Raw genomic sequence first — 26,627 nt, 5'->3', positions numbered from 1 at the left:
CAGTGAGTTGGTGTCCTGAAAACAACCTCAACCCAGGTCACCCTCCAGTGAAGCTTCACTTTTCTACAGAGTTTGTCTCACAGTCTGGAATTGTTTCCATGGAGCCTCTTTGGCCTGTTCTGGGATTAGCTCTCCAGACAGTGTGTGACTTGCAATTGGTTTCAGAGAGCATCTATAGTATTGACAAGTTCACAGGATGAAAACTTTGTAATCCCTTTCTAAATGGTACAAGTGGGATTGGCTTGTGACTTTGTTACTTGTGCTGGTCACACATTGCCTACACAGTAAATTACTGTAATTTGTAATACAAATTGCATTCACTGAGCTTCTGGCAACTGCACAACACTGGGGCCCATAGCTAAAGACAACACTGATTTTTTTTTCCTACTTTTTAATGTGCTTGTGCACTAGCTAAAATTTTAGAAAAAAATAAATTGCATGTTTTGTATCAATTTTATATTTGTGACATACAATATTCTCATTTCTGTGTGATTATACAGCCATATTTGCATTAGCAAAACAGTCTGCTGCTAAAGAAATGATTTCCTTCTGAGCCACAGCAACAAATGACAGCTGTACATTACATTGTATCGTCTGCTGAATTCAAAGATGATGACAGTCAAAAGCATCTACAATACTTTGCAAGCAAAAGTTACAACATGGATTTATATAACAAAAGGCCAAGAAAATCATCAGCGGAAAACCCTGTTGTTGACCACTGAAACATCTAGAAGAGCATTAAAAGGATTATTACCTTAGTTACACATTTAGCTCTACTCACCACTGCAAACAATGGACTGATGTGTTACAGGACAAATGCTACTCAAGGGCTTCGCCCGACTGTTCCCCATGTTGTGTGTGTTTTGAGGATCACACAGGACTAGAGCACACGCTGACACCTACTGAGGTTGCAGTGCACCAAAACAACCAAGACCAAGACCTTTTTTAAGAGGTGGTCTTGGTCCAGTTACAAACAAAATTTGGCGTGGTTCATTTGTGGTGAGAACATGTTCCGACCTGGATGTGAAGCAACTGCAGTCACATGACACATTGTTTGGGTTAAACATGAGCATGTTACAGTCCTGGAGGATTATTAATGTGCACCTCCTCCTGTACTGCCTTAATATGCACATTCAGCACATCCAATGCATCAAAACATTGTTTTCTAGTTGGAGCCGCACCTCGTTTTCAAACTGTATGGTTTGACTAAAATGAACAATGACAGCAATATAGTCCACGATGAGCAGCGCTAAAATCAACCTGCGTAGTTGTCCCTCCATTGTGACATTAGAAAGTGTCACATTTCTCTCGCAAGTGTACTCTTCTTCAACGTTTGCTTTACTTCCTGGATTTTTCCCACATGGAAATTCTGACCAATCAAGAGCAGCTTTCTCACACAAGGAATTTGATCTGATCCGCTTGTAAATGCTGCCGTGAGAACACGAACCAACTCTCGGCAATTATACTTACACTACAGAATTAGTCCCTGATTTGGACAAAAGAAAGTGAACTTTAGGTCTGAAAGCACTCTAAGTTACAATTATAATCTTGTTACTAAACACAGAGGAAAACATTTTTCAAAAGTGTTCTACAGAGTAGAGAAAACACTTAGTTGATTGCCCTTCAATTAAGTGTGTCATGCAGTTGCATTAGCTGTCTATATGTTTCCGTTAGAAAAACAATGGTGCCACTAGGAGTCATGGGGGAAAACTGTGATCTCAATTCTAAGTGGGGGGGGGGGGGGGAAAGCTTGATTCTCAATTTGACCCTTTTATAAGTTGTGCTTCATTATATGTAAACACACAGAGAGAGGTACAGAGAAAGAGAATAGGGGAATCACAAGAAATGAGGGTCTAATATCGGCTTTATGACCAAGGTTCTTGCAATCACAGAGTTTGCACCCAATGACAACCCCTTTACATACTTTTTAATACCTTAATATTTCATATACTGCTATATCATTTCAAAACCAGTACACATAGCTTCAGGGAAAACTTTTTGAGTTTGCTATGTTGTAGTATAGACGTGCCAAATTTACGACTGCCATTACAGTTGCTCCTTTCTCAGAAGTAACTTTTAAAACACACCTGCAGTACTGGTGCTAGATTGATAGCAGCTGAGGGAAAGGTTTCACACTGACATTTTCTCCACAGAACGTGTGAAAAATGAACTATCATCCCTGAAAATAACTGAAAAAGCCCATCTCAGAGGCTCATGCCGCATAGTTGTTTTTTAGCTATCAAGGGAGGATTTATTTTTTGGAAACCTGGTACATGGTGTACAGATGCAGGTTTGTGCGGAGGGATGTTTTCACGTGCACCATGTTTTGTCGTTGGACACAGACAATAAGAAAATGTATCCACAAAAATGTTCAATCTATTCAAAACTTAAACCGCTACACTGATGACCTCACTTATCAATAATATTCATATATCTCTTACTTTGGATATGTTTTAACACCTGGTGAATGTGTGGGCAAGCTGCTTTTGTTTGATTGGATCTTACCTTCTCCATCTCTCCACTCTTCCTCTTGCGTGTGGAGCGGGTGATTTTGACGGTGACGGCGCTCTCCTCTCCCTGGCGTCTCAGAGCCATGCGGTTTGGCTGCAGAGGGCTGAAGGAGATCTCCAGCTCTGGCCGCGGGAAGCGACTCGTCCTGCCATTCTCTGTGGAAATCTCAGAGGATTCTAGCACTGATGGATAGCCAGCTGAGCCCTGTGGGACAACACATGATTTGAAGGTTTAAGGTCATTTTCTGGTCACTCAAGAGAGAAATGTGTCTGGGCCTGTAACCTCTGAGGTTACAGGCTGGTCTGCAAGGTGTCGAGGTCAAGCCACCCGGCAGCCTACACCTGTGGACTGTTGCTGAGCAAGATAGCATCCGATAAGTTTTGTGCTCCTATCCAAAGTAAGTAAGTATGCTATGGTTTCTTTGTTGTTATTTTCTACTTTTTTGTGCTGCAGTCTACAGACAAAGTTAATACCGTTTAAGTCCAGTTATGAACAACATGGCTCAAAGATTTCAGGCTGTGTTTTAGTTATCAAAAATACATCTTCCCTCATTATTTCATTGTATCTATATTTCACACAGTGCCTGTTTGCAGGAGAACTCAATCTGCTCTGTGAACGCGCTACAGCTCCTAAGAAAATAGACAAGACTGTATTTTGTATTAGCTTCTGGGACACTTCTGAAATGCCCTGCAGTGCATCTGCTGGAACATAATTGTCTGGAATGGCCGTGATCATCTCTGGCAGCCACCTGGCGGGGATCTGCACTCTACTGAGTGCACTTTTCTAGTTGTCTGATGTTCCTGTCTGACCAGCTGCAGGCTCACTGACATACCTCCCACCACATGATTTGTAGACGGAGATAATGTGCAGACCAAAATGTCCTGACCAGTAACTGCCTCAGACCACCTTATGTCAGCTATCTGGAGCATTAAATGGGATGTCTTTTTTTGTTTGTTTTTGGCAGTGAAATTGTGGAGCATGCTAAGTGTTTGGCAAGTTTGAGAAAATAAATGCAGATAAATCAGCCTGTTCTGCAAAGCGAGTTCAATTCAAAATGATGTCTTGCTATAACTTTATACTTGCATCAAAACTGAATTAAAAGATATATTCATGAAACATTGTGAAAAAATGAACTTCTATATTTAATAACTTCAACGTGTGTTTGCAAACCCAATATTAAAGTTTTTGACTTGATTCATAAAGTATACTACTGATGCATTTCTTCCATATTCATGTCATCTCATGAGCTTACCTGACTGCTGACTGACGCTCTGGTATCCCTCCGACCTCCTGACTTTCTTTTAATAGTGTCACTCTGGGGTTTCCCAACCAGTGTAGCAGGGCTCTCGTTGCTTTTAGTCTGTCACAGGCAGAATAAGAAATTGAAAATACCATAAATCATGACTTCAAGCATAACATCCAGAAAATGTTGATACATTTAATACATTATTTAATGCATTTTCATCCTCCATTTATCTGCCTGGTGCAACCACAGTCTCTACTGTGGATTTCAGACTGACGTAGCTGTACAGATAACAAAGAACACTATCCTATGCATTTTAAAGTGAGTTCTCTGTTTCTGGAGTAGACAGATTCTCACATACAGATGCTGTTCAATCCACCACACGAAGTGTCAGAAAAGGTTACCACTGGCAGCCAATCCATGTTGTACTTTGCTGTACTCAAGTTCAAAACAAGAAATTCAGAAAGATCAAAGTCATGACAACCTGTGGTCTGCTGTCCACATTTTTGTTCACTTTGAAGATGGAGAGCACCTGAGGACAATCCATGAATAAATAAAGTAGGAAGGTGATAGCCCGGCGGGCAAAGACGCTTTCCTTGTCACTGGCATGCGACTTAGAGTTCTGAGTCTAATCCATTAATTCTCTTCCTGTCTTTTATTATATTCTAGTTCTCACTGTATAATCACACCTCACACATATTTGAGCAAGGGCTAAAAAGAAAAACAAAACAAAAAAGGAGTCAGGTTAAACCACTGAACAAACAAACAATCGATCATGTACCCTCCCAGGCTCGTACTGTATCTCTATCCTGTGTGCTCCGACCTGTTTACTCCTGACTTGGCCATAATAAATATATAAACAAACATCAGTATTAAAACCTAAGAGCAAAACTATACTGTTGCCTGTCATCCTGCAAACCACAAGCATCTCTGGCTTTAGCTACAAAACAAAATCTACAAAGCTATGTTTTCTTAATTGAATGTAAAAGACCATTGCGAAGGATTTAGGGGGACATATTGGCAGAAATGGAGTATAATATAATTAGTACGTTTTCTTTAGTGAATAATCACCTGAAAAAAGGTATTGTTGTGTTTTCGTTACCTTAGAATGAGCTGTTAATATCAACATAGGGAGTGGGTCCCCCTCTATGGAGATCGCCATGTTGCACTGCCATGTTTCTACAGTAGCCCAGAACAGACAAACCAAACACTAGCCCCTTTTACACTGCCAGATTTTCTGCGAATGTTGGGCCGTTTTGCTGGCAAGCTGCGAGCCTTTATTACACACAGAGACGGATTGGCGAGTTGATCCAAGGCACTCAATTTTCCTCCTCGTAGGGTAAACATATTGGCGGAACCCTTTTAGTTTAAACAGACCGAGGCGGCCTTTTGCCACGGGAGGGGTTGTTGAAGACTTGTGGGACGAGCTGTTGATGATGCCACACGTGTGACCCACTGGCGGTGGTTAAACAGGAAACAGCTGATAGCAGGAATTAGCGAGCAGCTAGTAGCAAGAGGGAAACACAAATCTGACAGACACTGTAAAGATGAGCAACTGGGGAGACAAGGAATTGCGCGCCCTCCTTGTCCTCGCAAACGAGGAGGCCATTAACCATCAGATGACAGGGACGGTGAGGAACGGGCCGACTTACAAGAGAATCGCCGCCTGACTAGCCGCGGCTTCCCTCCCACGTCACTGTTAACGTCACACACTGAGCCACATGTTTTGTTACTTGCTCATGCCCCTCATTGCCTCGAAAAAGGCACATTCTGTATAAACAAAAGTAGGTAGGCGGCATTTTGCTGCACTCCCCGATTTTGTTTTTATACTGCCAATGCTGAAAATAGACTGATTGGGCTTTCCTGCAAATTTGCACAATTCCTATCTAAAAAGGGCTACTGGCTCTAGATAGGGCCATGTGCATTTTCAAGTTGGCCACTGTAGTAAGCAGCCACTCTGTGATGAAAGCTTTTTTTTTTTTTTTTTACTGGAAAATGTTATATTCAGTGTTTTACCCATTTCAATCACCCTCAGGCCCATTTGTTTTGGAGACACATTTACAGATAACCTGGCTTCTGGTAGAAACCTCCTAAACAATTAACAGTGAAGGAGAAGTTTAAGCTGGTTGCAATCTGTCATCCTCATTGCTAGATACCACTAAATCCCCTTAAAGCTTACACACTGGACCTTTAAAGTTCCAACATTCTTTTTTTTTTTTATGTGAGACTAAAAGTACAGTCATTTTCAGTACATGGCTCTCTTTGACACTGTTTGGAACAGAGTGACCATTTGGAAGGACACCAGAGGAGTGCTTCATGGCGCTTCCTTTGTTTTCACAGAGTCTTATATAAAGATAGAGCATTTAAAGCTCAGGTGGGTTTAAAATAGAAAGAGCATTATGATATATTAGGTGCTACAAAACTCCTTAGAACATGTAATGTTTAGATCCACCACGAAAACATTCTCAAAGATATAAAATCAAAATGAGCACTGCTGCTATTCTTTGTGAAGGACAATACCACAAACCTTTAAACAGCCACCTTTCAAGCAGGCAGCTGTAGTTAAATGATACTAAAAAGATCATAATTTGGGTTGAGTATCCTTTTAAGACTGACCTGTGTGACTGTGGCCTCCTGCTTGGCTTTTAAGGCGTTGAGCTCTTCCTTTAGTTGTAGGATCTCTGCTTCTCTTTCAGACAGAGCAGCCTGCAGCTCCGCCAAGCTGACGCCGCCATCACCACTCTGTAACAGGAAATTCATGAAAACTGAGGATGTTATCTGTCGTCTCTTCAGTGTTTTCCATCATAAATGTTATCCTGAGCTTAGACACCTTAATGCAATAGAAAACAAGATTAAAAGATTTAAACCTGAAACTTTACAAGCAACCAATAATAAGAAAACTGAAAGGATTTTTCTTTTACAGGGAGGCAGGCTACAAAACCATTATTTATCGGTGAGCAGAGACAAGTTTTCATCTCAAAATTCCATCAGCATGAAAACTGGCAGGCATCACACTCCTCAAGTATCACTTGCATCTAAAACTCCTTAGCAAATACAGCCTTAAGGATAAGGCACTAGTTATTCCTTTGGAATACATGTTGGACATGCAAACACAGTGAAATCAAAAATTGCTTTGCTACACAAAGCTGAGGTTGTCATGTATGACGGAGATGTACAGTTCATATTCAGGGAGACACAAAAACAAAGCGACATCTTGAGCAAGCAAGGAACCGTGGAAACCCATATAGGTATGCCCAATATCCCCAGGCAAATGTACAAGACAACAATCAGTGGAAAACTCTGGAAAGATTGAGCTGTATGTGAAACAAATGATGGAATTGCTTCTAGTTCACCATGACTCTGGTCCCAAATGCTTGTCTCACCCTGAAAACATGAAATGCATTAGTTTAGACAGACAGGAGTCTGATCCTGGAGCAAAATATAGCATTGGCATGGAGTGATGTGTCGCTGGAATGCCTGAAAAAGAGGACATGTCTTTAAAATGTATGAACAAAGAGACAACTCTGCTGAAGTTTTTATCAAACTTTGAAAGGTTCTATCTAAGTGTCTAAAACACTCTCCTCAGATGTGGACATGGGAAACAGTGCATGTTTTTCAGTGCACATTCGCCTCTGGCCTCGGACCTGTGCTGCAGTCAGTTCCTTTTAATGAAGCTTATAATATTTTGGTTTGGTCCTGGCTGTGTCAGAAAGGCGCTCAATAAACTCCATGGTAATTTTTCAGGTCATTGGTACAAGAACTTGGTATTGTGTTGAATTGTTTCGCTACCCAAATTTCAAAACAATACATTGTCAATACAATGTTAGTTATTTACTTCATTGAATATCAACAAATTATTTGCCAATAACTTTCAGTTAAACCTTGTCTCAGCACAAAGAGCTGCATAAACAGTTTGCGTCAACAGTATAAAATTGACAAAATCATTAATTAAACCTACAAAAACAAGACAATCACAGCAGAGGGGAGGAAAGTGTCTGGTTTGGAGACCTCAGAACTGCATCTCTGCTCTTTGCAGATGATGAGGTTCTGTTGGCTTCATTACAACGTGATCTCCAACATGCACTGGGGCGGTGTAGCTGAGTGTGAAGTGGTTGGGATGAGAGTCACCGCCTCCAAATCTGAGGCCATGTTTTTTTGCCAGAAAACAGTGGATTGCCCTTCTGGGTTGGGAAAGAGTTACTGCTCCAAGTGAAGGAGCATTAACAGAAGTATCTCGGGGTCTTGTTCACATGTTAGGGTATAATGGAGTGTGAGATGGACAGGTGGTTAGGTTGGGCGTCAGCAGTGATGTGGGACCGTTGTAGTGAAGAGGGAGCTGAGCTGAAAGGCAAAGCCTTCAATTTACCAGTCCATCTACGTTCCAGCCCTCACCTACAGTATGTTCATGAGCTTTGGGTAGTGACCGGAAAAATGAGATCGCGGATACAAGCGGCCAAAATGAGTTTCCTCTGTAGGTCGGGTGGGCTCAGCCTGAGAGATAGGGTGAGGAGAGCGGATATTAAAGCTCAACACTCTTAGTCCTCATGGTTACTGGTGTTCCTACATTTGACTGCATGATATTAAAAAGGAGTTTACAAGTTCTCCATTAAAGTTAATTAAGGGGAGAGAAACATCTCTATAATGTAATTTAATATTCACATTTAAGAAGCCAACATTTCAACACAATCTAACGCAGCTGTCTAAAATATGAATAGTCAATATGAAATATTATGGGGTATACTAAAGTGTACTTTTCAAGCACTGGTTGAAAAAAGAAATATTTTTGCATAAATTTGGTTAAAAGTCCTCTAATTTAAATTAAATTTTGAACCATTACAGCATCCTATGAGACACTGTACTTGTTCACTATTAATAAAAGAGTCAGTACTTTTAATAATCCCTGTATATGTAGGGATAAGTTTGGATGTGTCCCTGCTGTGGCAGATTCTGCACTCTGCCACAGATATCGAGTTTTCTTCATATCATTTGTGGTTTTTCAGATACAAAGATGCTTGCATAAAATTAGGTGCAATTCTCCCAAATTTTTAAATCAACACAGCTGTACCAGATGCTGAGCTGCACATCAATTTGATTTGGTGTATTATTACAGCGTGCCCTTCACACTGTCTGTCCTGTACTTATCCTGCGGAAACTGTCTGCTCACAATGAAAGAAACTGTTATTTTGAAAAACCAAACAAAAGCCCAGTGAGGACAAAATGTGAGAGAGCAATGTGCAAAATACTAAAATGCAACGTGTGTGGAACAGAGATATGGCTCCACACTGACAATGCTAATTCACCTACAAAAACCTCCTGCAGTTTACCAGAGAAGGTGCTGAGAGAAAGATGGAACTGGTCCATCCATACTCCTCTGGGGGTAAAGGCCAATATTTCAGGGGTTCCAGTGTGGCCAGCAGATAATCGGATGACGGATATCGGGACCAAGACTTCCTGTTCTGGGCACCGTCGATTGTTTACAGTGTGATTAGCATGCTGAGACACTACATACACAGAGTCTAGGCGTTCTATGAACAGATATCTGCATATGAACACAGATTTTTTTTTTTTTTTTTTTTAAATGTAATATAAAGCTAAATCCGCATCGGACAGGACCTGATAGTTTCTGAAATTGCATTTTGGCTGATGCGTTCTACCTTTTTTTGCTGTCCACATGGACTGTTCACCCACTGGCAACCACAGCCTGCTCAAATGTGTTCCAATACTACTCAGATTACAAACAGAAACCAGGACGCTTCTGATACTGAAACCTTGTTCTGTTGCCTACAGATTCTGCAAACATATGCAGATGTCTGCGTATAGTAGGCCTGCACTGATTTATCGTTCTAACATTAGTTTCTATATTCGCCTTGCTGACTGCCATCGGCCTCTCGGCATATAAGATGGCATTCACTGATGGTAGTGGCCAATGTGTTTCCCTTGTGTCACATCAATTTTGTGCAGGCTAAAAAGCACGAGTCAAGACTAATGGCATCCCGTTCTCTTGGGGACATGGTTGGGATGAACAGAGATCTTCTCCAGGATGCGGATGCCATAAAGGATGCAGTACACTCACTACAGTTGTTGTATGGGATGGACCCTATTGTTTCCCTGATAATGCTACATTGCAAATGTTAGCTGTTAGCAGCAGATGGCTGGAAGTAACAGTGGACGGAGGCTGCACCGAGTGACTTTCTGATGCGTTCAAGATTCTCTTTGGTAAAAATGAGTACTGGGTGAAGGTAAATTATAATGTTTTCATGATGTGTTCAAATGTAATCTTGTAAAATGTAGTTTTCTGCAATAACCTTGAATAAATCCAGCTGTTTGAAGGAGAAATGTGTGGATGTTTTGACAGCAATATAAAATAGATATTAAAGAAGGACTAATATTATATAAAGTAATAATGGCTTTTGAAGCAGTTTTTTAAAACGTTTTTAATGTGAAAAAAGTTATATTTGTTTGTTGTTTTATAAATGTTTGTCACTGAATTTGTCCTGATTCAAAGGTAGTGCAATGAATGACTGAATGACTTTAAAACAGTTATTATTTTTATAATTAAAATTTCTCTGATTCCCTGTCACAAAAGGGGGAATAAGCAATAACAAAAACAAAATACACAACAGCAGCAAAACATTGTTATCAGCTAAATTGTTATTTTAATTTTACAACTGATGCATCCCTAGTTTATAGAGATGAGAATTAGTCTTTCTACTGACCCAAGGCTTAATAAGCTGCTCAAAAGTGTTAAACAGAAAAAGGCACAGGCAAGTAATTCCAATTTATCGTTATCTGGTGAATTTTATCACAAACAAAATTTACTTATATTCCTTTTTTTATGACTGATTTTATTTGATCATTCCTGTATTCCATTTAATTTCTTAGTAAAGCACAATGGTCAGTGCTTCTTGTTTTTAAATGTGCTCTACAAATAAACCTGACAAACTGAGATCCAAAGCTGCCCCTCCCTCCCTACCTTCTGTAGGATTACAGTAAAGTTGGTGCTTGAGAGATGTTTTAAAGTCTCTTTCCCTGCACAGCACTGGGGTCTGCTCTCCCAGTACATCTCATCTAAAGAGTGAATCAACGCTAAATGAAATGGGGCAGAAAACTGTTGATGCAGTTCAAACTTTCAGTGAAGTTTCACCTCTGGCTAAACCCCGATCAATGATTCCACAGCAGGTGTTTTTCCTTGACGGATGATGGGAACTAACTGCTCTGACATCATTGATTGGAGTGTGTAGAAAGGTGAAACATACTACTATGATGTTTCAAATGGAGGACAGCAGCGACTTGTTTTAGTTTTTGTTACTGAGGGTTGAAAAATCCATTAAAAGCCTTTACGACTCAAGACGGATGTTATCTGACTGAGAAATGTGATACTAATACTCCAAATACCACCACATATCCTCCTTCCTCCTTGTCTCCATCTCCCCTTTAACTGAAGCACATCTAACTTTTTAAAAACTATTTCACCTACATTCTCGTGACAAGTCTCTTTGGTTTAAAATGCAGCCTGCTCTGACACTTTACATCTTCAGTGAGTGGGCTCTGTGTCCGTCATCATCTTTATGTCATACTGACCTCTTGTGGCGGCTGTGGGTTATTTTGACGCAGCTGCTGGATGAGTTTGTCTTTCTCCGTCTGGCTGGAGAGAAGCTTCTGCAACTGGACCTCCAGAGCTGCTACCAGAGTGTCTCTCTCCTTCCTCCACTTCTCCATAGCCTGCTCCTTCTCAGCCAGCTGGGACGACAAGGACTCCTGATACAGAGGGGAATGTACATTCAAAATGTACTCTTAGACTACTACCAAAAGTGTGACAAAAAAAAAAACATATCACCCAAATCAAAATGGCTTATCCTCTGTACGGTGGCCATTTTGGACATTTCAGACTTAACTCTATATTGCCAAATTAGTTCAACTATCATCAGCCTCAGCTGCAGGTGTACTTTAGCTCAGCTATGTGTTGACATTCTAACATGGTGGCATGTTTACATATCAAAGTTAGTGTTTGGTGTGTTTGCACATCATCCTCAGCCTACCAACTGGCTCTGCTGTCGAGTGAAGCGCTCTCTGTCGTCTGCAAACTTCCTCATTTCCTGGTTCCTCTTGTCCTCCGCCTCTTTAGCTTGGCCGATGAGAGACAGCTTCTCCTCCAGCCACTTTTTGCGTTCGGCCTGGTGTTTATCTGCACACAACTGAACACAAAATGGTTAAGACAACTGAACCTGATCTGACATCAGTCTAGTCTCATCTAGATTTAATTAAAGAACCTAAGCGCATATATGTGATCAGGTTTTTGAGTTGTCGAATGCAAAGGAGGGATGTACGAATTCAGCTGCCTCAGCTTGTGTGGATGACGAAGATTCCTCACAGACACATATCAGTAAAATATTCCTGATTTATTAAATTTTCAACAGGCATTAACTAGTTGTATATTAATAATCAAAACTGTTGAAATGTTACATTTTTAATGTTTCCCTCCCTCATGCTGCAATCCAGGACAAACACTTCTGCTATCACCATCTCAGACAACATTTGAAAACAACTTCCATTCATTTACCTTCAAGCTCTCCTGAGCCCGGGCAGCTTCCTGTTTGGCCATGTTAAGGTCATCTGATGGGTTGTCGACTTGACGCCGTGTGTCGTTTCCACGGCGATCCTGCTGCAACAACATCCCTTTCAAATTGTCCACCTCTGGAATGATTAAAACCAAAGAACAAGACATACAAGAAAAAAAGTTTTAACAAGATTAATACTTTTATGAGCCTGTGACCTCATTTCTGTGTGTATGTCTCTTCTCTCAAGTTAAGTTTCCTTTAGGTGTTTTATCGCATTTGATTTCATGTGTGCATCATCTCGTAGTGTGCTACACTTCACACTGTGCACCCTGTATTCCTGTTCTCACAGCGACCCAGACCTAGCTGACTCACTGAATTGACTTTGGTATCCAATTTAAAAGGTGTTGTTGTTGTGAGAAAAACACAAGTTTCCTCCAGTCTCAGTGTCCAGTCAGTTTCATTTAATGTCTTTTATGGACATTCTTGTTTCTCTGCAGCTTGCAAGGATAAGAGGATTACACTAAGCTGTCCACGGGCCAAACCCCCTTTTTTAATTCAAAACAATAAAAATCCACATTCTTTTCACAGCGTCTGTGTTTGCTTTTCATGTTCTGTCATTGATTTTTCAGATTCTTACCGCTGGAGAGCTCCTGAATGAGGTTAAGTTTCTCCTCCAAGGCCTGCTCCATCTGGTCCTGTGTTTCCTCCTGCTCCATCAGAGCCAAACGCATGTCCTCTATCACACGCTCCTTAGCTTCAAGTTCTACAAATCGACAAAAGCACACCCAGCCACCCACAAACAAAAGGTACAGATTTAAATACAGAATGCCAGAATTAATTAAGAGAACACATGGCTCCCACACAGCAATAAATGAAGCATAAAATGTTGATCCCTGAGGGAGGTGTTCTCCTTTTTGCTACTACCCTTCTGTAAAACAGCTCAAAGGTCAGCCACAGATTTACTCAAACATTTTTTCACAGAAACGCAGCTCAGGAGATTCACTTTAGGCACAGGACAAACTTTCTGAAGAAATAATTTTCTGCTTCTCTTTTTCATGATTGTAAACTGAAGATTTGGTTTCAGGCTGCTGGTCCGACAAAACAAGAAATTTGAAGAGGTCACCTTGGGCTCTGGGAATTTGTAATGGGGATTTTTTTTCCGTATTTTTTTTTTTTTTTAGACCAAATTATTAATTTAAAAAATAACATAGATCAGTGTTGACAATAATCATCTGTTGCAGGCCGACAAGAGTGCCCACGATGATTTCAAAAGCAGCTCCCTTTCCACAAAGATGACAAAATGCCTCTAGTGAAGCACACACACAGACACGCATCATTTACCTTTACAGGTCTTCTGGTGGAGAGTCTGGTCAGTCTTGGTGTCAGATGACTGATCCTTGATAAGGAGAGGATGAAAAGATGGCAAGCGCATGAACATGGCACATCAAACTACCAGTATGGAGGCAGTTAAAGAGAAATCTGTTGGACTGCACAGTGGCACACAGAGGGAAGCGGAAGTTCTTCCAGTACAAACAGAGTTAAAGCCTTCAGGGATTTGTTCTGGTAAATGAAAAAGTGAATGACACATTATCTCACCACTTTGAGTAGCTGAATGGTTCTGTCTCTGTTGGCAACGTCAGACTGAAGCTGCTTCTTGGCTTTCTCAGTGTCAGCCAGCTTCTGCCTCAAAAGCTTTTCCTCTTCCCTCATGGTCGAGATCTTCAGGGGAAAGAACAAGTCAAAATCAAAAGATAACACAACAATATAGGTCAAAGTCATTTAAGCCGTCTGCTGTTTATATCAGTGTCCAATTAGTATCTAGTTATGCATTTTTTTGTGTTCAAATTTCCCTGAAGAAAAGTCACATCCGAAGACTGCGACACAATGTAAAGCATGAAGGTGCTTTTAATAACCCAAAACGACCAGCGTGTGCAACTGTGTCCAGTTCTGCTCCATCACAACTTGTGGAGATAATCTGTTGCCGTTTTAGATGAAAATCCACTAGGCGTGAGACCAGGGTGTGTGCAGTGACCCCTTAACCAGACCCTGTCTTTACACACTGGTCTAATTTGGCTTAGACAGGTGTCAAAAATTGAACTGATCACCAAATAATATGATAATTGATTAATCAGCTTGAATAAAAGTCAAAATTCTGTGATTCCACCTTCTTAAATGTGAGTATTTTCTGGTGTCTTTACTTCTCTAAACTGACTGTCTTTGGGTTGTGGACAAAACAAGACATTTGAGGACGTTATCTTGGACTTTGGAAAACACCAATCAGCACTTTTCAGCATTTTATAAACTGAACTAATAAATTATTCGAGAAAATAATCGACAAATTTATCATCAATAAAAATAAAGTGGCAGCCCTAGTCTCTGAAGTGTGAAATTTATTTATGAATGTATTAAAATACCCATTTCTAGTGGCAAGTGACCTGATGACTTTGTCCAAACACATATATAACAAAAAAATTTTTTTGGTTCGTCAGCGAGGAGCAACAGAGCAAAACAGAAGGACAAAGAGGAGAAAACATGCATCCAATATCACGCTGTAGCCCAAATGATACAGGATTATTAAGGCCAATGTTGATATCAGTTTTTGAGAGATTCAAGAAAAAGTCTGATGAAGATATATCGGTCACTGAAACTGTAGCGGAGGCATGGGAGAGCAACAATACACATATGTACATAGTTTGATACATATTGTACTGTTTTATACGTTTAACCACGACTGAATCATAGCAACATTTAGGCTCCTACACTCAGGTTTCCCGTCTGAAAAGTCTCCAAGGTCTTAATAATCAAGTAATTTTCTTGGTATAGGCTGGATGAGACTGAGTCCATTGCTTCTGGCTTAGATTTCAAGATTAGCTCAGACTTTTGACACCAAACTCAGTAATGTAATGTTTGGAAATTCATTAGATAGCATCAACAATACTTCAAATCAATATGTGACTGGCTCGAACTTTTGGATGTTTATCCCTTGGACTTAAAGCATGTTTAAAATGCACAGCTGTTGGAAAATGTCAACAAATTTTAGTAGACACCACTTTGGACGCTACAACCCCCCAAATAGCGAAGCAATATATCTGCTGCATACTGACAGTAACAACGTACAAATCAACTACTTATTGAAGGTCGTACAGGTTTTCAAAAAACTACAAGTACCTCCTTCTGGACCTGTTGGATCTGCTTCTTGTAGTCGGCGAGTTTCTCTTTGAGATCTGAAGTGTCGTCCTCTTTTCTCTGAAGGTCGAGGCTGAGGCTCTTGACTTTGTCCGAGTCCTGTTTGGCATTTTCTTTTAGTCTGGGAGAGTGGGATGAGATAACAATAAACTGCAACCAATTCTTTAAACAAGACAGGATAGTACATTGTGTGCCAGAGCAGCAGCACCATCGCTCCTCAGACTCTTTAATGGAGTTGGTAGATGGATGGATTAATGCAACTCTCCCTGGACACCACGGCAAGGTAACACAGAGAAAATGTATTTCACAATGACAGAATAATCGAGTCTACTACAGAGCCACAAGCCAAGGTGTAACAGAGAGAGAGACTGCTTTACCTCTCAGTGTTCATTAGTTTTCTCTGTAACTCAGGGGGGGATCATCTCAGGCAGGGGAGGATAATTAACAACTCCATAATAACAGTATAACATACGCTAATTTATATTATACTGTGGAGATTAATTTGACGTCAAATGTTAAAACAGATATTGAGAGACCCAGGACTCAATGATCCATAATAAAAAATATACATTTTCTTGCTGAACTTGCCATTTTCCACACCTATAGGAACTAGGGGTGGGTCATGATTTTCGAATTTCGAATAGTCGTTTTATTTTTGAAAAATCGATTTTTTTAATGCGACTATTACTATTCGGCGTCTTATTTCTCCCCCTATATTTGACATGCAATTCAGCTCCTAACCACATGAGGGCAGTCTAGGATTGCTACAGCGGTGTGAGATGGGCTACCAGCTAGTTTGATGCTCTTCTACAAACAGGAGAAACATGCAGAGACTACTACTCCGTGAGGAATGTCCGCAGTCATTCGGGCTTTCATAGTTGAGCGCACTTCCGCGTTGTAGTTTCCTGTAAAAATGTCCATGAAAAATCCACGCGATGTGAAAAATACATGCCGAGCAGTCACCGGTGTGCGCGCACAGGGCTTGCGGACGTCCGCTTTGAGTCCGCGCGGACCTCCGCGGAATCCGTTCCGCCGGAGTATGTTCGGGCCTTTAAAGATGAATGGATCTCTGTGTGCGTGGCTCCGGGGGACGATTATTCGAAAAATTGTTGAATAGTTGCCACGATTTTCGAATAGTGTTTTTGCTTGTGTTGCCCATCCTAAATAGGAACCCTGCAGACTGTTTCAGTTACTGAACAGAGAGGTGCACTGTGACTGACTGGCAGAGCAACAAAAAAGAATATGTCTTTGGGTGACTTTGTGATGAGTATCTGTCTTTGTGATTACGCTGCAAACCAATTTCCCCACGGGGACAAATAAAAGTATGTATCTCTCCATCTATCTATAAAAGCACTGTACTTGAAAATGGCAACGCAATATATTTTAATGGAGCAAGACTTCTTTTTGACTGTTGTATTAAAACACATTAAGTTGTTAAATCCTGTCTGGCTTTAAAATAAATTCAAAGTATTCTTGTTTCATCAAGGGACTTGCAGAATGGCAGGCAGCACAGGAGTCATAAAATAATCAACATTTTAATGGGAATTTAATGTCTCTAATCTGTCTCTGTGAAAGACTTCAGACATCTTCTGAGACAGCAGAATATAGTTTGGGTAAAGCACAAAGTGTATTTCTTGTATCACATAGGGAAGCCTGTGTAGACTGGTTCTGAGAATAACCCGTCTCTGTGACCAGGAGCACACCTGAGGTATTGCCGTCCAACAAAGCTGCCTAAAAACCAGGTGTTTCCCACTGACAATTACCTTGACCTTGTGTTTAATAGGCAAAAAAACCCTCAAAGCTTGTATTTGTTAACCCTGGATAAACAGTAAGTCCTGGGGTACAGATACACATGAAAATCAGAGGCCAAATTGAACCATCATCAGAATGATCGGAGCATGTGGATGTTGAGATTTGATTGGATAGCAAACCAGAATTAAAACCTGAATTTCCACCAGTGATCTGGAGCTGAGGATACTTAAAGTCAAGTCAGGGACAGACCTTCCTCAGAGCTTGGTTTTAGAAAGCCAAGCTATGAGTCGGGACATCCCACATTCTGTGATGCTAGTGACAGTCGACCAGGAGTGACAGATCTATAAAACTGGACTAAGTGTAAGTTAAGGTTTATAAAAATACACCTTATTATAAATATGGTCCAACCTTTACGAGAACTTTCAAGATGTAATTCCCACCTTGACAGTAAAAGGAAATAACCGCTTACCTGTTGATCTCCTCGCCTTTCTTCTCCAGCTCTATGTCCTTCTGAGCGATGGCCTCATGCGCCACAGCGAGCAGCTCCCTGCGTCTTTCCACCTCCCTGCGCCGGGCCTCCTGGACCGCCTGGCTCTCCTCCTCCTCCCGCTGCTCCTGCGCCTTCTCCAGGCTCTTCTGGAGTGATGTTACCTGTGCTTCCTTTTCCAGCAGCTTTTTCTGCAGCTCGGCTTCTCTCTCTGCAGCTGCTTTCTCCACCTCAGCTAGCTGCACTTCCGCCTGTTTGTCCTCTTCTTTAAGCATTGCTTCCATCTCTGAAGAGGCGAGCTGAGCTTCAGTTTCTTCCATGTTGGAAACCTTTGACCTCAGGGATGCAATCTCAGTCTGAAGATCAGAGTTCAACCTCTTGAGATCAGCAGCAGAGCTAGAGGAACTATTTGCTTCTTGCAGCTGGGCCTTGAGCAGCTCTGCAGTTTGCTCCTGCTCACTTAGCTTTTGCTTGAGATCATCTACATGTTTGCCAAAGGTTGTTTCTTGTTCACTCAGTTTGTGTTCCAACTCCTCCAACTGCTGTTGTGACATCACTTCTTGTTCTCGCAGCTTCTCATTGAGCCTCTCTGCCTGCTTTTCTGCGGCCTGCGTTTGTTCCTCAAGTTGTGTCCTCAGCTGTTTTACTTCTTCTTTGGAAGCATGTTCTTGACATTCGAGTTTGGATCTGAGGTCATCCAGTGGTTGCTGCGACATCTCTTCTTGCTCCTGAAGCTGCTTTCTGAGCTCTTCAACTTGTTCTTTTGAAGCTGCTTCTTGTTGATTCATCTTCTCTGTTAACTGTGTCAGCTGCTGATCGGAGATCTGCTCTTTGTGTGCCAGCTGTTCTTTTGCCTGTCCTAGCTCTCGCTCCAGCTCCAGAATTTGTCTTTGCTTGCTCTCATTTTTGTCCTTTTCCTCTGCCAGATTCTTCTGAAGCTCCGACACTTCCTCTCTCAGCTGATCACTGTCACCCTCAGATGATGCTGCTGACGTCTGCAGTTCCTGTTTCAGGTTTTGAACTTCCAGCGTCAGGGTCTGGATCTGGGAAGATTTCTCTTGGATGTCCTTGGAGTGTTCATCCAGTTGTGCCTGAGCAGTTTGCAGTTGGACTAACACTTGTTCAGCTCCCTCTGTCTTGCTGGTCACCTGTGGTAAATTCAATAGATATTAGCTTCATTTAGTCATGTAGCACAAAGACCATTCAATCAAACACTAATTATTATTCCAAGACACATGCTAAACAACTTCATGGCAAGTAGAATCACAATACTGGCACATTTACAGGTTGATTTGTCCAAAAGGTTAAAGTGCGGCCCACCTGGCACTCCGCAGCTTCCAGTCTGGCAGTCAGCTCTCTGACTTCTTGTCGTAGAGCATCACCCTCCTGTTGCATCTTTTCTCTCTCCTCAACCAGCCTGCTGATCTCCTTCCTCTCAACCTCCAGAACAGACTGAGCCTTCTCCCTGTCACTCCTCTCTTGACCAAGAGCAGCAACAATGTTGTCTCTGCTTTGCTTCTCTTCTAAATGGGCTGTGATGGCACCCTCTTTGGCTCTCCTCTCAGCTTCAAGGACTGCCATGGCTTTCTCTCTGCCTCCTCTCTCTTCTTTAAGGGATGCCAGCGCCTCCTCTTTGTCTCGCTTCAGCTCCCTGAGTGTAGCAAGGGCCTCCTCTCTTGCTTTCCTCTCCTCCTCTAAAGAGGCCAGGGCCTCCTCTCTTCCCATGGTTTGGTACTCCAAAGCAGCGAGGGCCTCTTCTCTGCCTCTCTTCTCCTTTTCAAGGGCAGCCAGCGCCTCCTGGGTGATAGGAGAAATTATTATTTTGAATTTGACTTTATTTTGAATAAACTTAACAAGGATGGAGATGGCGGATTTGCGTGTTTTAAATTTAACTATTATACACCCTACATTACACCTCAGTGTTAAGATTTCACACTTACTGCGTAGCATCTAGTGCCCTTTATTTAATGGCCAACTGGGAAAAAATAAATCCGCTGGTGAGAAGCATTTCATTCATTTATAATTTCTTGTTTTCGTGATGAAACCAGAAATCACATGATTTATTCCTGATGACTAAGTCCAACTTTACATGGCAACCTATGTGAGCTAGGTATGAGTAAGCCCTGGACATAACATGCATGGCATAACAAACATCACACTAATTCTATGTAGGCCAGTGACAGCCTGGGGGTGACAAAGACAAGCTTGGGAACAGGTCATTGGTTAAACTCCATGAACCGGTAAAAATGTGAGTGGACAAAGTGAAATGGAAACATTTTCCCTTTCTGCTGTTTTGGTACTACTGAAAGAGGCATCAACCTCAGACTGATTTAGTGGAGATGCTCATGGGTTAAGTTCACAAGCTTGCGGCAGCATGAATTAACAGAGTTGCATAACCATTAGGAGGGGAAGTTTTGGAAATTAATTTATGTTTCTCCAGATAAAACTAACTTGTTTAACTATATCTAATTAAACGATACAGTTACAGCTGAAAATCAAAACAGAAATCAACATGATTTTTGATATTACATATCTTGACAAATGCAATCAACTGCCAGTTTTCTACCTGGAAGTGATTGCAGTTGGTAGCACGACACCACAGTGATTCAGTCTACAGGGGATTCAGCACCTCGTACACCTTTGCCCCGGGTTCTTACCTGCAGCTGTGAACTCCCCTCCTCGACCAGCGAGGAGCGGCCCTGTGAGCCCTGCTCTGCCACCTTCTGCAGGTCTCCCACTTGTTTCTGCAGCCGGTCAATCTCTGCCGACTTCTCCTGGAGCTGAAAGAGGAGCCTCCTTTTCTCCTCATCCTCTACTCCGCTGGTTTCACCTGGAAAATAACACAAAAAATGCAGGCATAAAACAGGATGTGAAAAGTAGGCCAGAGCTGACATGCTGGTATCCAACTGTCAATTTTGGAAGTCATTTTGCACTGTCAAATAGATACCTTATATTACTCCTATGGAGGTTGATATGTTTTCTGCAATTCTATTATAAAACATGACATTTCTATATAAAATATTTTGTTATTGTCAGTGACAGGCTGTCTTTCAGTCTGTGATTTTTTTTCTTGACATAAAGATAACCCACACATTGCAGTTGGTTTGGATCTGTGCTGTGGAAATCATTTCAGTGGTGATGCTCAGTAAACACTGCTGCTGAAGTTTTTCAAATGTACATATTTCTTTGGAGAAATCACCTTCCTTACACTGAATAATCCACAGAACACACTGTGAGCAGATGTCTGTGGAGCTTTAGCTTTAGCATAATTGTAAAATGGGTGAACTGATCCTTAAATGTGTGCTGGGTGTAACAAAACATCCATGGAGGCCATGACGTCATGCTGTGGGATGTCTCGAATATTTCACATTTATCTGTGCATCAGTCCTCTAGACACCACACGAGTGAAAGAAATACTGCTCAGTTTGTTTTTTCTTGCACAATCTGCCTGTCTGACAGATGAAGACATTGATCAGTTCTTATACATGTCTTTTTACCATTGTGTTTGTGCGCCATCTGCTCCTGGATTTTCCGCTGGTGCTCATTTAGTTCCAGCAGCTTCCTCTCCAGCTCCTCCACAGCGTCTCCTCTGCTTCCCTGAGCCCCTGCTCGGCCTGAACCCAGACATTTATGAGCAGCCTCAGCGGCCTTCTTTATTTCTGCCAATTCAGGGGGGTAGGAGTCCAGAGATGTGTCCTGGAAACATCAGAGAAATTAGTTAGGGATGATGAGTGAGCACATCGCCACCATCAGTACATCCAGGTTTGGTGCCTTGACGCTGTTCAACCACACCTGTCAGAGTATCCTGGAACAAGGGTATTTAACCCATGCATGCCTGAGTAGCTACATACGCCTTTCTGCTTGGGAAATGAATATGGGATGTTAAAAAAGAGATCAAACAACTTGTCTGACTTTGTATGAAATGTTAGAAACCTTGCCATTCCCTTTGCTCTCGCAGCGAATAGTCGTTCCAACAGGAATCATTATTATTTCAAATGCAAGCTGTAGGCAGAGGCAGGTCAAAGACAGGTCAGACTCAATAATTGAGGCAGCTCTGTTACTGAGAGCTGGATGTGTGAAGTGTAGCACAAGAATCTTGTCACTAAGATGCAATATGATAGTATCAGACACAGCCTACATTAGGGCTGGGTCGATTTCCAGTTCTGCTGGTCTGGTCTGGTCTACCAGGTTAAACTGGCTGAACTGGCTTTTGTCATATTGATGACAGATTGACAGATTGATGAAGTTGTAATGAGTTATTATTTGTATGATTCCTTTGTATTTCACTACAAAAACCAACATAAGGTGACAGCTGACTTGAAGCAGACTGCAGGGAGCTGAGCGTTGGCTATATTGTAGGTCATTTCCTGTAAATATCACACTATATAATGTGTGTTTTCTGTTTTAAAGTAATGTTACAAACGTAGGAAGACAGCAAGCAGGCTACTCACCCACTTTTTAAGTGGGCATTAATGGCTACTGTATGGACAGAGAGCTCTATTGCTACGTGATCGTCTGAGGGTGCTTTCAGACCTAGAGTTGTCTTACTTTGGTCCGAATAAGGGACTCATGTTGTTCCAAAGTTGTATAATTGCCTAGAGTTGGTTCATGTTCTCATGGCAGCATTTACAAGCGGACCAAGTAATGCCTGTGTGAGAAAGCTGCTCAATTAGTCAGAATTTCCATGTGGGAAAAATCCAGGAAGTAAACAAAACATTGAAGAAGAGTACACTTGCAAGATAAATGTGACACTTTCTAATGTCACAATGGAGGGACAACTACGCAGGTTGATTTTAGCGCTGGTCATCATGTATGAACTTGAGTTCGACTGAACCAAACCAAACAGGGCGTGTGAAAGCACCCTGACACTCGTTTCCTGTTGGGACACAGTGTTGTTATGTTCCACTCAAAAGCGGCTACTATGTCAAGTGCGACATCAAGTGGTAAAATTCTGTATACCGGTCCAGCCTGGTGCGGCTCTTGATATCAAACTGGTTTGAAAATTCTTGCACTGGCCCAACCCCAGTTACCATGGCTTGGGAGTCTTGACTGGGTCCAGTGGAGGCCATTTTGTCAATGAGGTTCTTGAAGATTTCCAGCCTCCTCTCTGCTCGCTCCTCCAAGATTTCTCTCTCCCTCGCCAGGCGGTCACTGAATCAAACACACACACACACACACACACACACACACACACACACACACACACACACACACACACACACATTTCTATGACTTAAATATCACACAACAAACTTACCAGGCTACATCACATGTACACAGTATATATACTGTATGTATATATAAAAGGTCTCACTTGTAGTCATTCTGCATCTCAGAGAAGAGCTCTGAGAACTCTCTGCTGATTTCCTCTCTGACTCGAGCCTCCATGAGCAGGCTCTCCGCCCGCTCCCTCTTCAGCTGTACCTGCAGCTGTTTCAACAGTGCCACCTGCCTCTGAGGAACGAGACGCAAAATGGCAACACACAACAAAGAGTTAAACACTGACGAAAGACGACTGAAGATGTTAAACTGGTTCTACCTATCTAGCTATAGGCATCAGAAACTGCAGCACCAGCAGAACTTAAACTCTGAGAGCAATTTAATCCATGAAATTCAACACCACATCTACACTGTGTGACTGATCATCGAGAGCAGTTAGACTGGGGTGTCAAGACATTTTTTAAGAGGGGCAGATAAGATAATGTGAAAATGCCTGGAGGCCTGAAAGCAGCAACCCGCGCTGTCAACTTCATGCTTCTTTGCTGTGGCCATGTCTGTGCCTAGCAGTAGTTTTAAATATCTATGTATTTCTTGTAATGATATGTTGAGCAATTAGTTACAACTTTTTTGCCAAAAGCACTTCATAAAATTAAAATAAGGGACTGACCTGGTGCGCCCTTTTACTGACAAGAATTTTTTCATCATTTTCCTTGCCGTCTCCGTCATTGTCTGTCTGATCCATTGTGTCCTCCATTAGGCTCCTTCCGTCCTCATACTCATCATCTTCATCCTCCTGGACAAAAGATTTAACATAATGTTGTAAAATTGTTTCTGGTGATAATTCAAGCCAAGTAAAGTAAGATTTAAACTGCAGCAGTTAAGTGACATAGAAAAGGCATGAGCTTCATGATGTGCCCCTGACTCTACCCTACCTGTACGTCCTCCAGGCTACTATCCCAGCCAATCAGGGAGCTCCTCCTGCTGCTCCTCAGAGTCTTCCTCTCAGCGTTGTTGATGATGAAGGATACTTCACTGGCGGACCTCTGGGGCATGATGTGAGGGGGCCTGGCAGACAGGACCACAACCTGGAAACAGACAAGAGCAAAAGAACAAGCAAATTAATATCATAACTATTAATACTGGAGTGTCATGATGTTTTTATACGTTAGAGCATTTATGAATTTTGGTCAGTTCCTTTATCTAAAGGTGACGAATGAGGACAGACAGATAATTATGATGTATGGACAAATTTACTGTTTTTGGTCTTATTGCATCTTCCAGAAAATAAAGACAGACGACTTTAACTGTCCAATCTGTGGATGCGATTTTCCTGCTGTGTGTGTGTGGGTGTATTTTGTCTGAATTAAAACACAGAGAACAATCTCGCAAAGCAAAGCACAATAAGAGAGAAAATGTAAATGTGCTTGCACCTTCTGTGCCACAGCAGAGAACTTGAGGACGTTGAGAGTCTCGTCATACATGGAGGCACACTGGTTGATGTTGACGATCATGCAGGCTTTTCCTCGTCCACAGAAGAAGCCCTGCAGGTAGTGGGTCAGCTTACTCTCCCTGAAGGGAACGTGCTTAAGCAGCCTGAAGAAGACGACAGCTTAGTTGTCATTGATATATGTGCATTCTCAACTGTTTGTGCTGCTACACTCATGAAACTAAACTAAGGACATTTGCAAATTTTTCTAAAAGCGTTTTGGCCACTAGGGGGTAGAGGAGGTACAGCAATAGGCCACCACATATCACCAGCTTATTAAGCTCTTACAGCAAACGGCTTCCTATTTATACATCCAGCAGACACTGTGAAACTTAATTGTTTTATTAAAGTTGGGTTTGTGTCCACTTGGTGAAGGTAAGTCAAACATTCACACAGAAAAACATCTCTTAAGCTGCTAGATATCAACTTTTGTCCACAGTTGTCAGTTGTTAAAAAGCTCCAAACAGTTTCAAAGTTCAAGGTTGACTTTCTGCACTCTCTTAAAATACATGAAGCCTTCTGATTCAAACTCAACTGAAGACAGATGACAGACAGGAAATGATCTCACTTGGCCTGCTGATTGTGTCGTAGTGCGTTGATGCATTTTCCCAGGATGAGCAGTGAGGTGTTGATGTTTCCGGCCTCTTTCAGACGCTCTCCTTTATTTTGGGTCTTGGCACACCGTTCTGAGCCAGCCAGGTCACACAGACACAACCTGATGACAAACACATTTAAAGGACATGATAACGTTCACTCAAAAACCAGACGCTGTATGTTCACATTCATATTCAGCTCCCACAAGATTTTATTTTGCGCACTCTGTCAATAGTATCTCATTCACAGCCACACAGTTACACACCTAAAACCATGTTTACATATGCCAGTAAAATAGAAAGTTTCACTCACTCGCTGACTGCATGGACCCTCGGAGTCCCAATATCTTCAACCCTCAATATGCGGATGGAGAACATGCTGTGACTGCAGAAAACAAACAAACAAATGTTTCAGTAACTTTGAATAAAGACAGAACAAAAAGACTCTGGAAAGAGAGGTTATCAGCAGAAACAGGCACAAAAACATTCATAAAATGAATATGCAAATGATCATGTTTAATGACTGCACTCCTGCTCATGAACAGGTGGCACTCATTATCTTCATACGAGAAATTTATGACACATTTGTGCAATTATGAGAGTTTGTTGAAACTGACTTGGAAAAATTGCACAAGTAAACTTTGAGGAAAAAGTATGAGAGTTCAGATGATAAAAACACGTTCTTGCATGAGGTCCATGCAAGTAGAATATTGTTGAGGTACAATATTTTGACAGAAAACATACCAATAGTTTCTTACTGCTGCAGACTAAGGTAGGAAGCAATGCTTATTTGACTTTTGCACTAGTGCTGCTGCGTGACAAAAAAAACTTGAAGCTGAATATGTGTAAATGCTGCTGGCTGTCATCCTCACCTCCTGCTGGAGAGCTGGTTGAGTCGGGTGGAGGAGAAACTCTGGTTCTTCCTGCCCAGCTTCATCACCTTGTACGCCTCTTCTGCATTATTTACCTGAACCCAACGCAGATCTGAATACAAATGTACAAAAACAGGTTATTCATATCAAACTGATTTTCTTCTTATGTCACTTCTTTGGAACCTTCTTTACACAATGGCAAGAATTAAAGAACTCCATAAAAGTGTCAGATCAGTAGTCTGAATGTTTGCCCCAATATGTTGAGTAACATGGCTGCTCATAGAGCGGTGGAGAAATGAGTCCTAAAACGCAGAAATTAATCAGTATTTCAGCACTCACAGTTCCCTCGTCTCAAAGTCAGTTGGTTTTTGGTTCACATTTTGTTCTATGATATAAAATATGTCAGTAAATACCCCACCCCTGAATTCTGAAGTTTTGATGTGTCTTAAAAAAAGTTGCTGATATGTGGCTAAATGAGACGACAAAACATCATCACCTCCAACAAGGTTTTACAGCCTCTGTGTGGTGGTGATGTTGAAGTTACGCAACCATGGTGTAGTTTGTTTATAGCCTAATGTTAGCTTTTTACTTCTGGTGACTGCATGTACGCTTCAAAGATCAGAAAAGTGGTGTTATTTTGTCATGATCATCTTGCTGCAGCAGCGCACACCGCATATCATGTGATGACAACCAATCACAGCCGGCAGATATTTTCCCCT

General features: G+C 41.6%; 1 protein-coding gene across 2 annotated transcripts in view; it reads right to left on the bottom strand.

Moving 5' to 3' along the window:
- LOC125903149 (kinesin-like protein KIF20B) overlaps nt 1–26,627 on the bottom strand; it is a 70,028-nt gene that overhangs the window by 36,208 nt on the left and 7,193 nt on the right. For both annotated transcript variants that reach the window (XM_049599867.1, XM_049599868.1), the window contains exons 9-30: nt 25,909–26,020; nt 25,350–25,421; nt 25,012–25,158; nt 24,388–24,550; nt 23,890–24,042; nt 23,625–23,750; nt 23,052–23,191; nt 22,768–22,888; nt 21,235–21,433; nt 20,395–20,567; nt 19,058–19,534; nt 17,720–18,885; nt 15,481–15,619; nt 13,909–14,031; nt 13,654–13,708; nt 12,950–13,075; nt 12,315–12,448; nt 11,794–11,949; nt 11,336–11,512; nt 6,371–6,496; nt 3,764–3,871; nt 2,506–2,715 (exon numbers count right to left, since the gene is read on the bottom strand). In XM_049599867.1, coding sequence (XP_049455824.1) covers nt 2,506–2,715; nt 3,764–3,871; nt 6,371–6,496; nt 11,336–11,512; nt 11,794–11,949; nt 12,315–12,448; nt 12,950–13,075; nt 13,654–13,708; nt 13,909–14,031; nt 15,481–15,619; nt 17,720–18,885; nt 19,058–19,534; nt 20,395–20,567; nt 21,235–21,433; nt 22,768–22,888; nt 23,052–23,191; nt 23,625–23,750; nt 23,890–24,042; nt 24,388–24,550; nt 25,012–25,158; nt 25,350–25,421; nt 25,909–26,020 — 4,403 coding nt within the window. The remainder of the gene's footprint in view (nt 1–2,505; nt 2,716–3,763; nt 3,872–6,370; nt 6,497–11,335; nt 11,513–11,793; nt 11,950–12,314; nt 12,449–12,949; nt 13,076–13,653; nt 13,709–13,908; nt 14,032–15,480; nt 15,620–17,719; nt 18,886–19,057; nt 19,535–20,394; nt 20,568–21,234; nt 21,434–22,767; nt 22,889–23,051; nt 23,192–23,624; nt 23,751–23,889; nt 24,043–24,387; nt 24,551–25,011; nt 25,159–25,349; nt 25,422–25,908; nt 26,021–26,627) is intronic.

The sequence above is a fragment of the Epinephelus fuscoguttatus genome, linkage group LG16, assembly GCF_011397635.1.
Source record: "Epinephelus fuscoguttatus linkage group LG16, E.fuscoguttatus.final_Chr_v1".
Classification (NCBI taxonomy): domain Eukaryota; kingdom Metazoa; phylum Chordata; class Actinopteri; order Perciformes; family Serranidae; genus Epinephelus; species Epinephelus fuscoguttatus.
The sequence above is the reverse complement of the archived record's forward strand: the minus strand, read 5'-3'. Positions and strand labels throughout refer to the sequence as shown.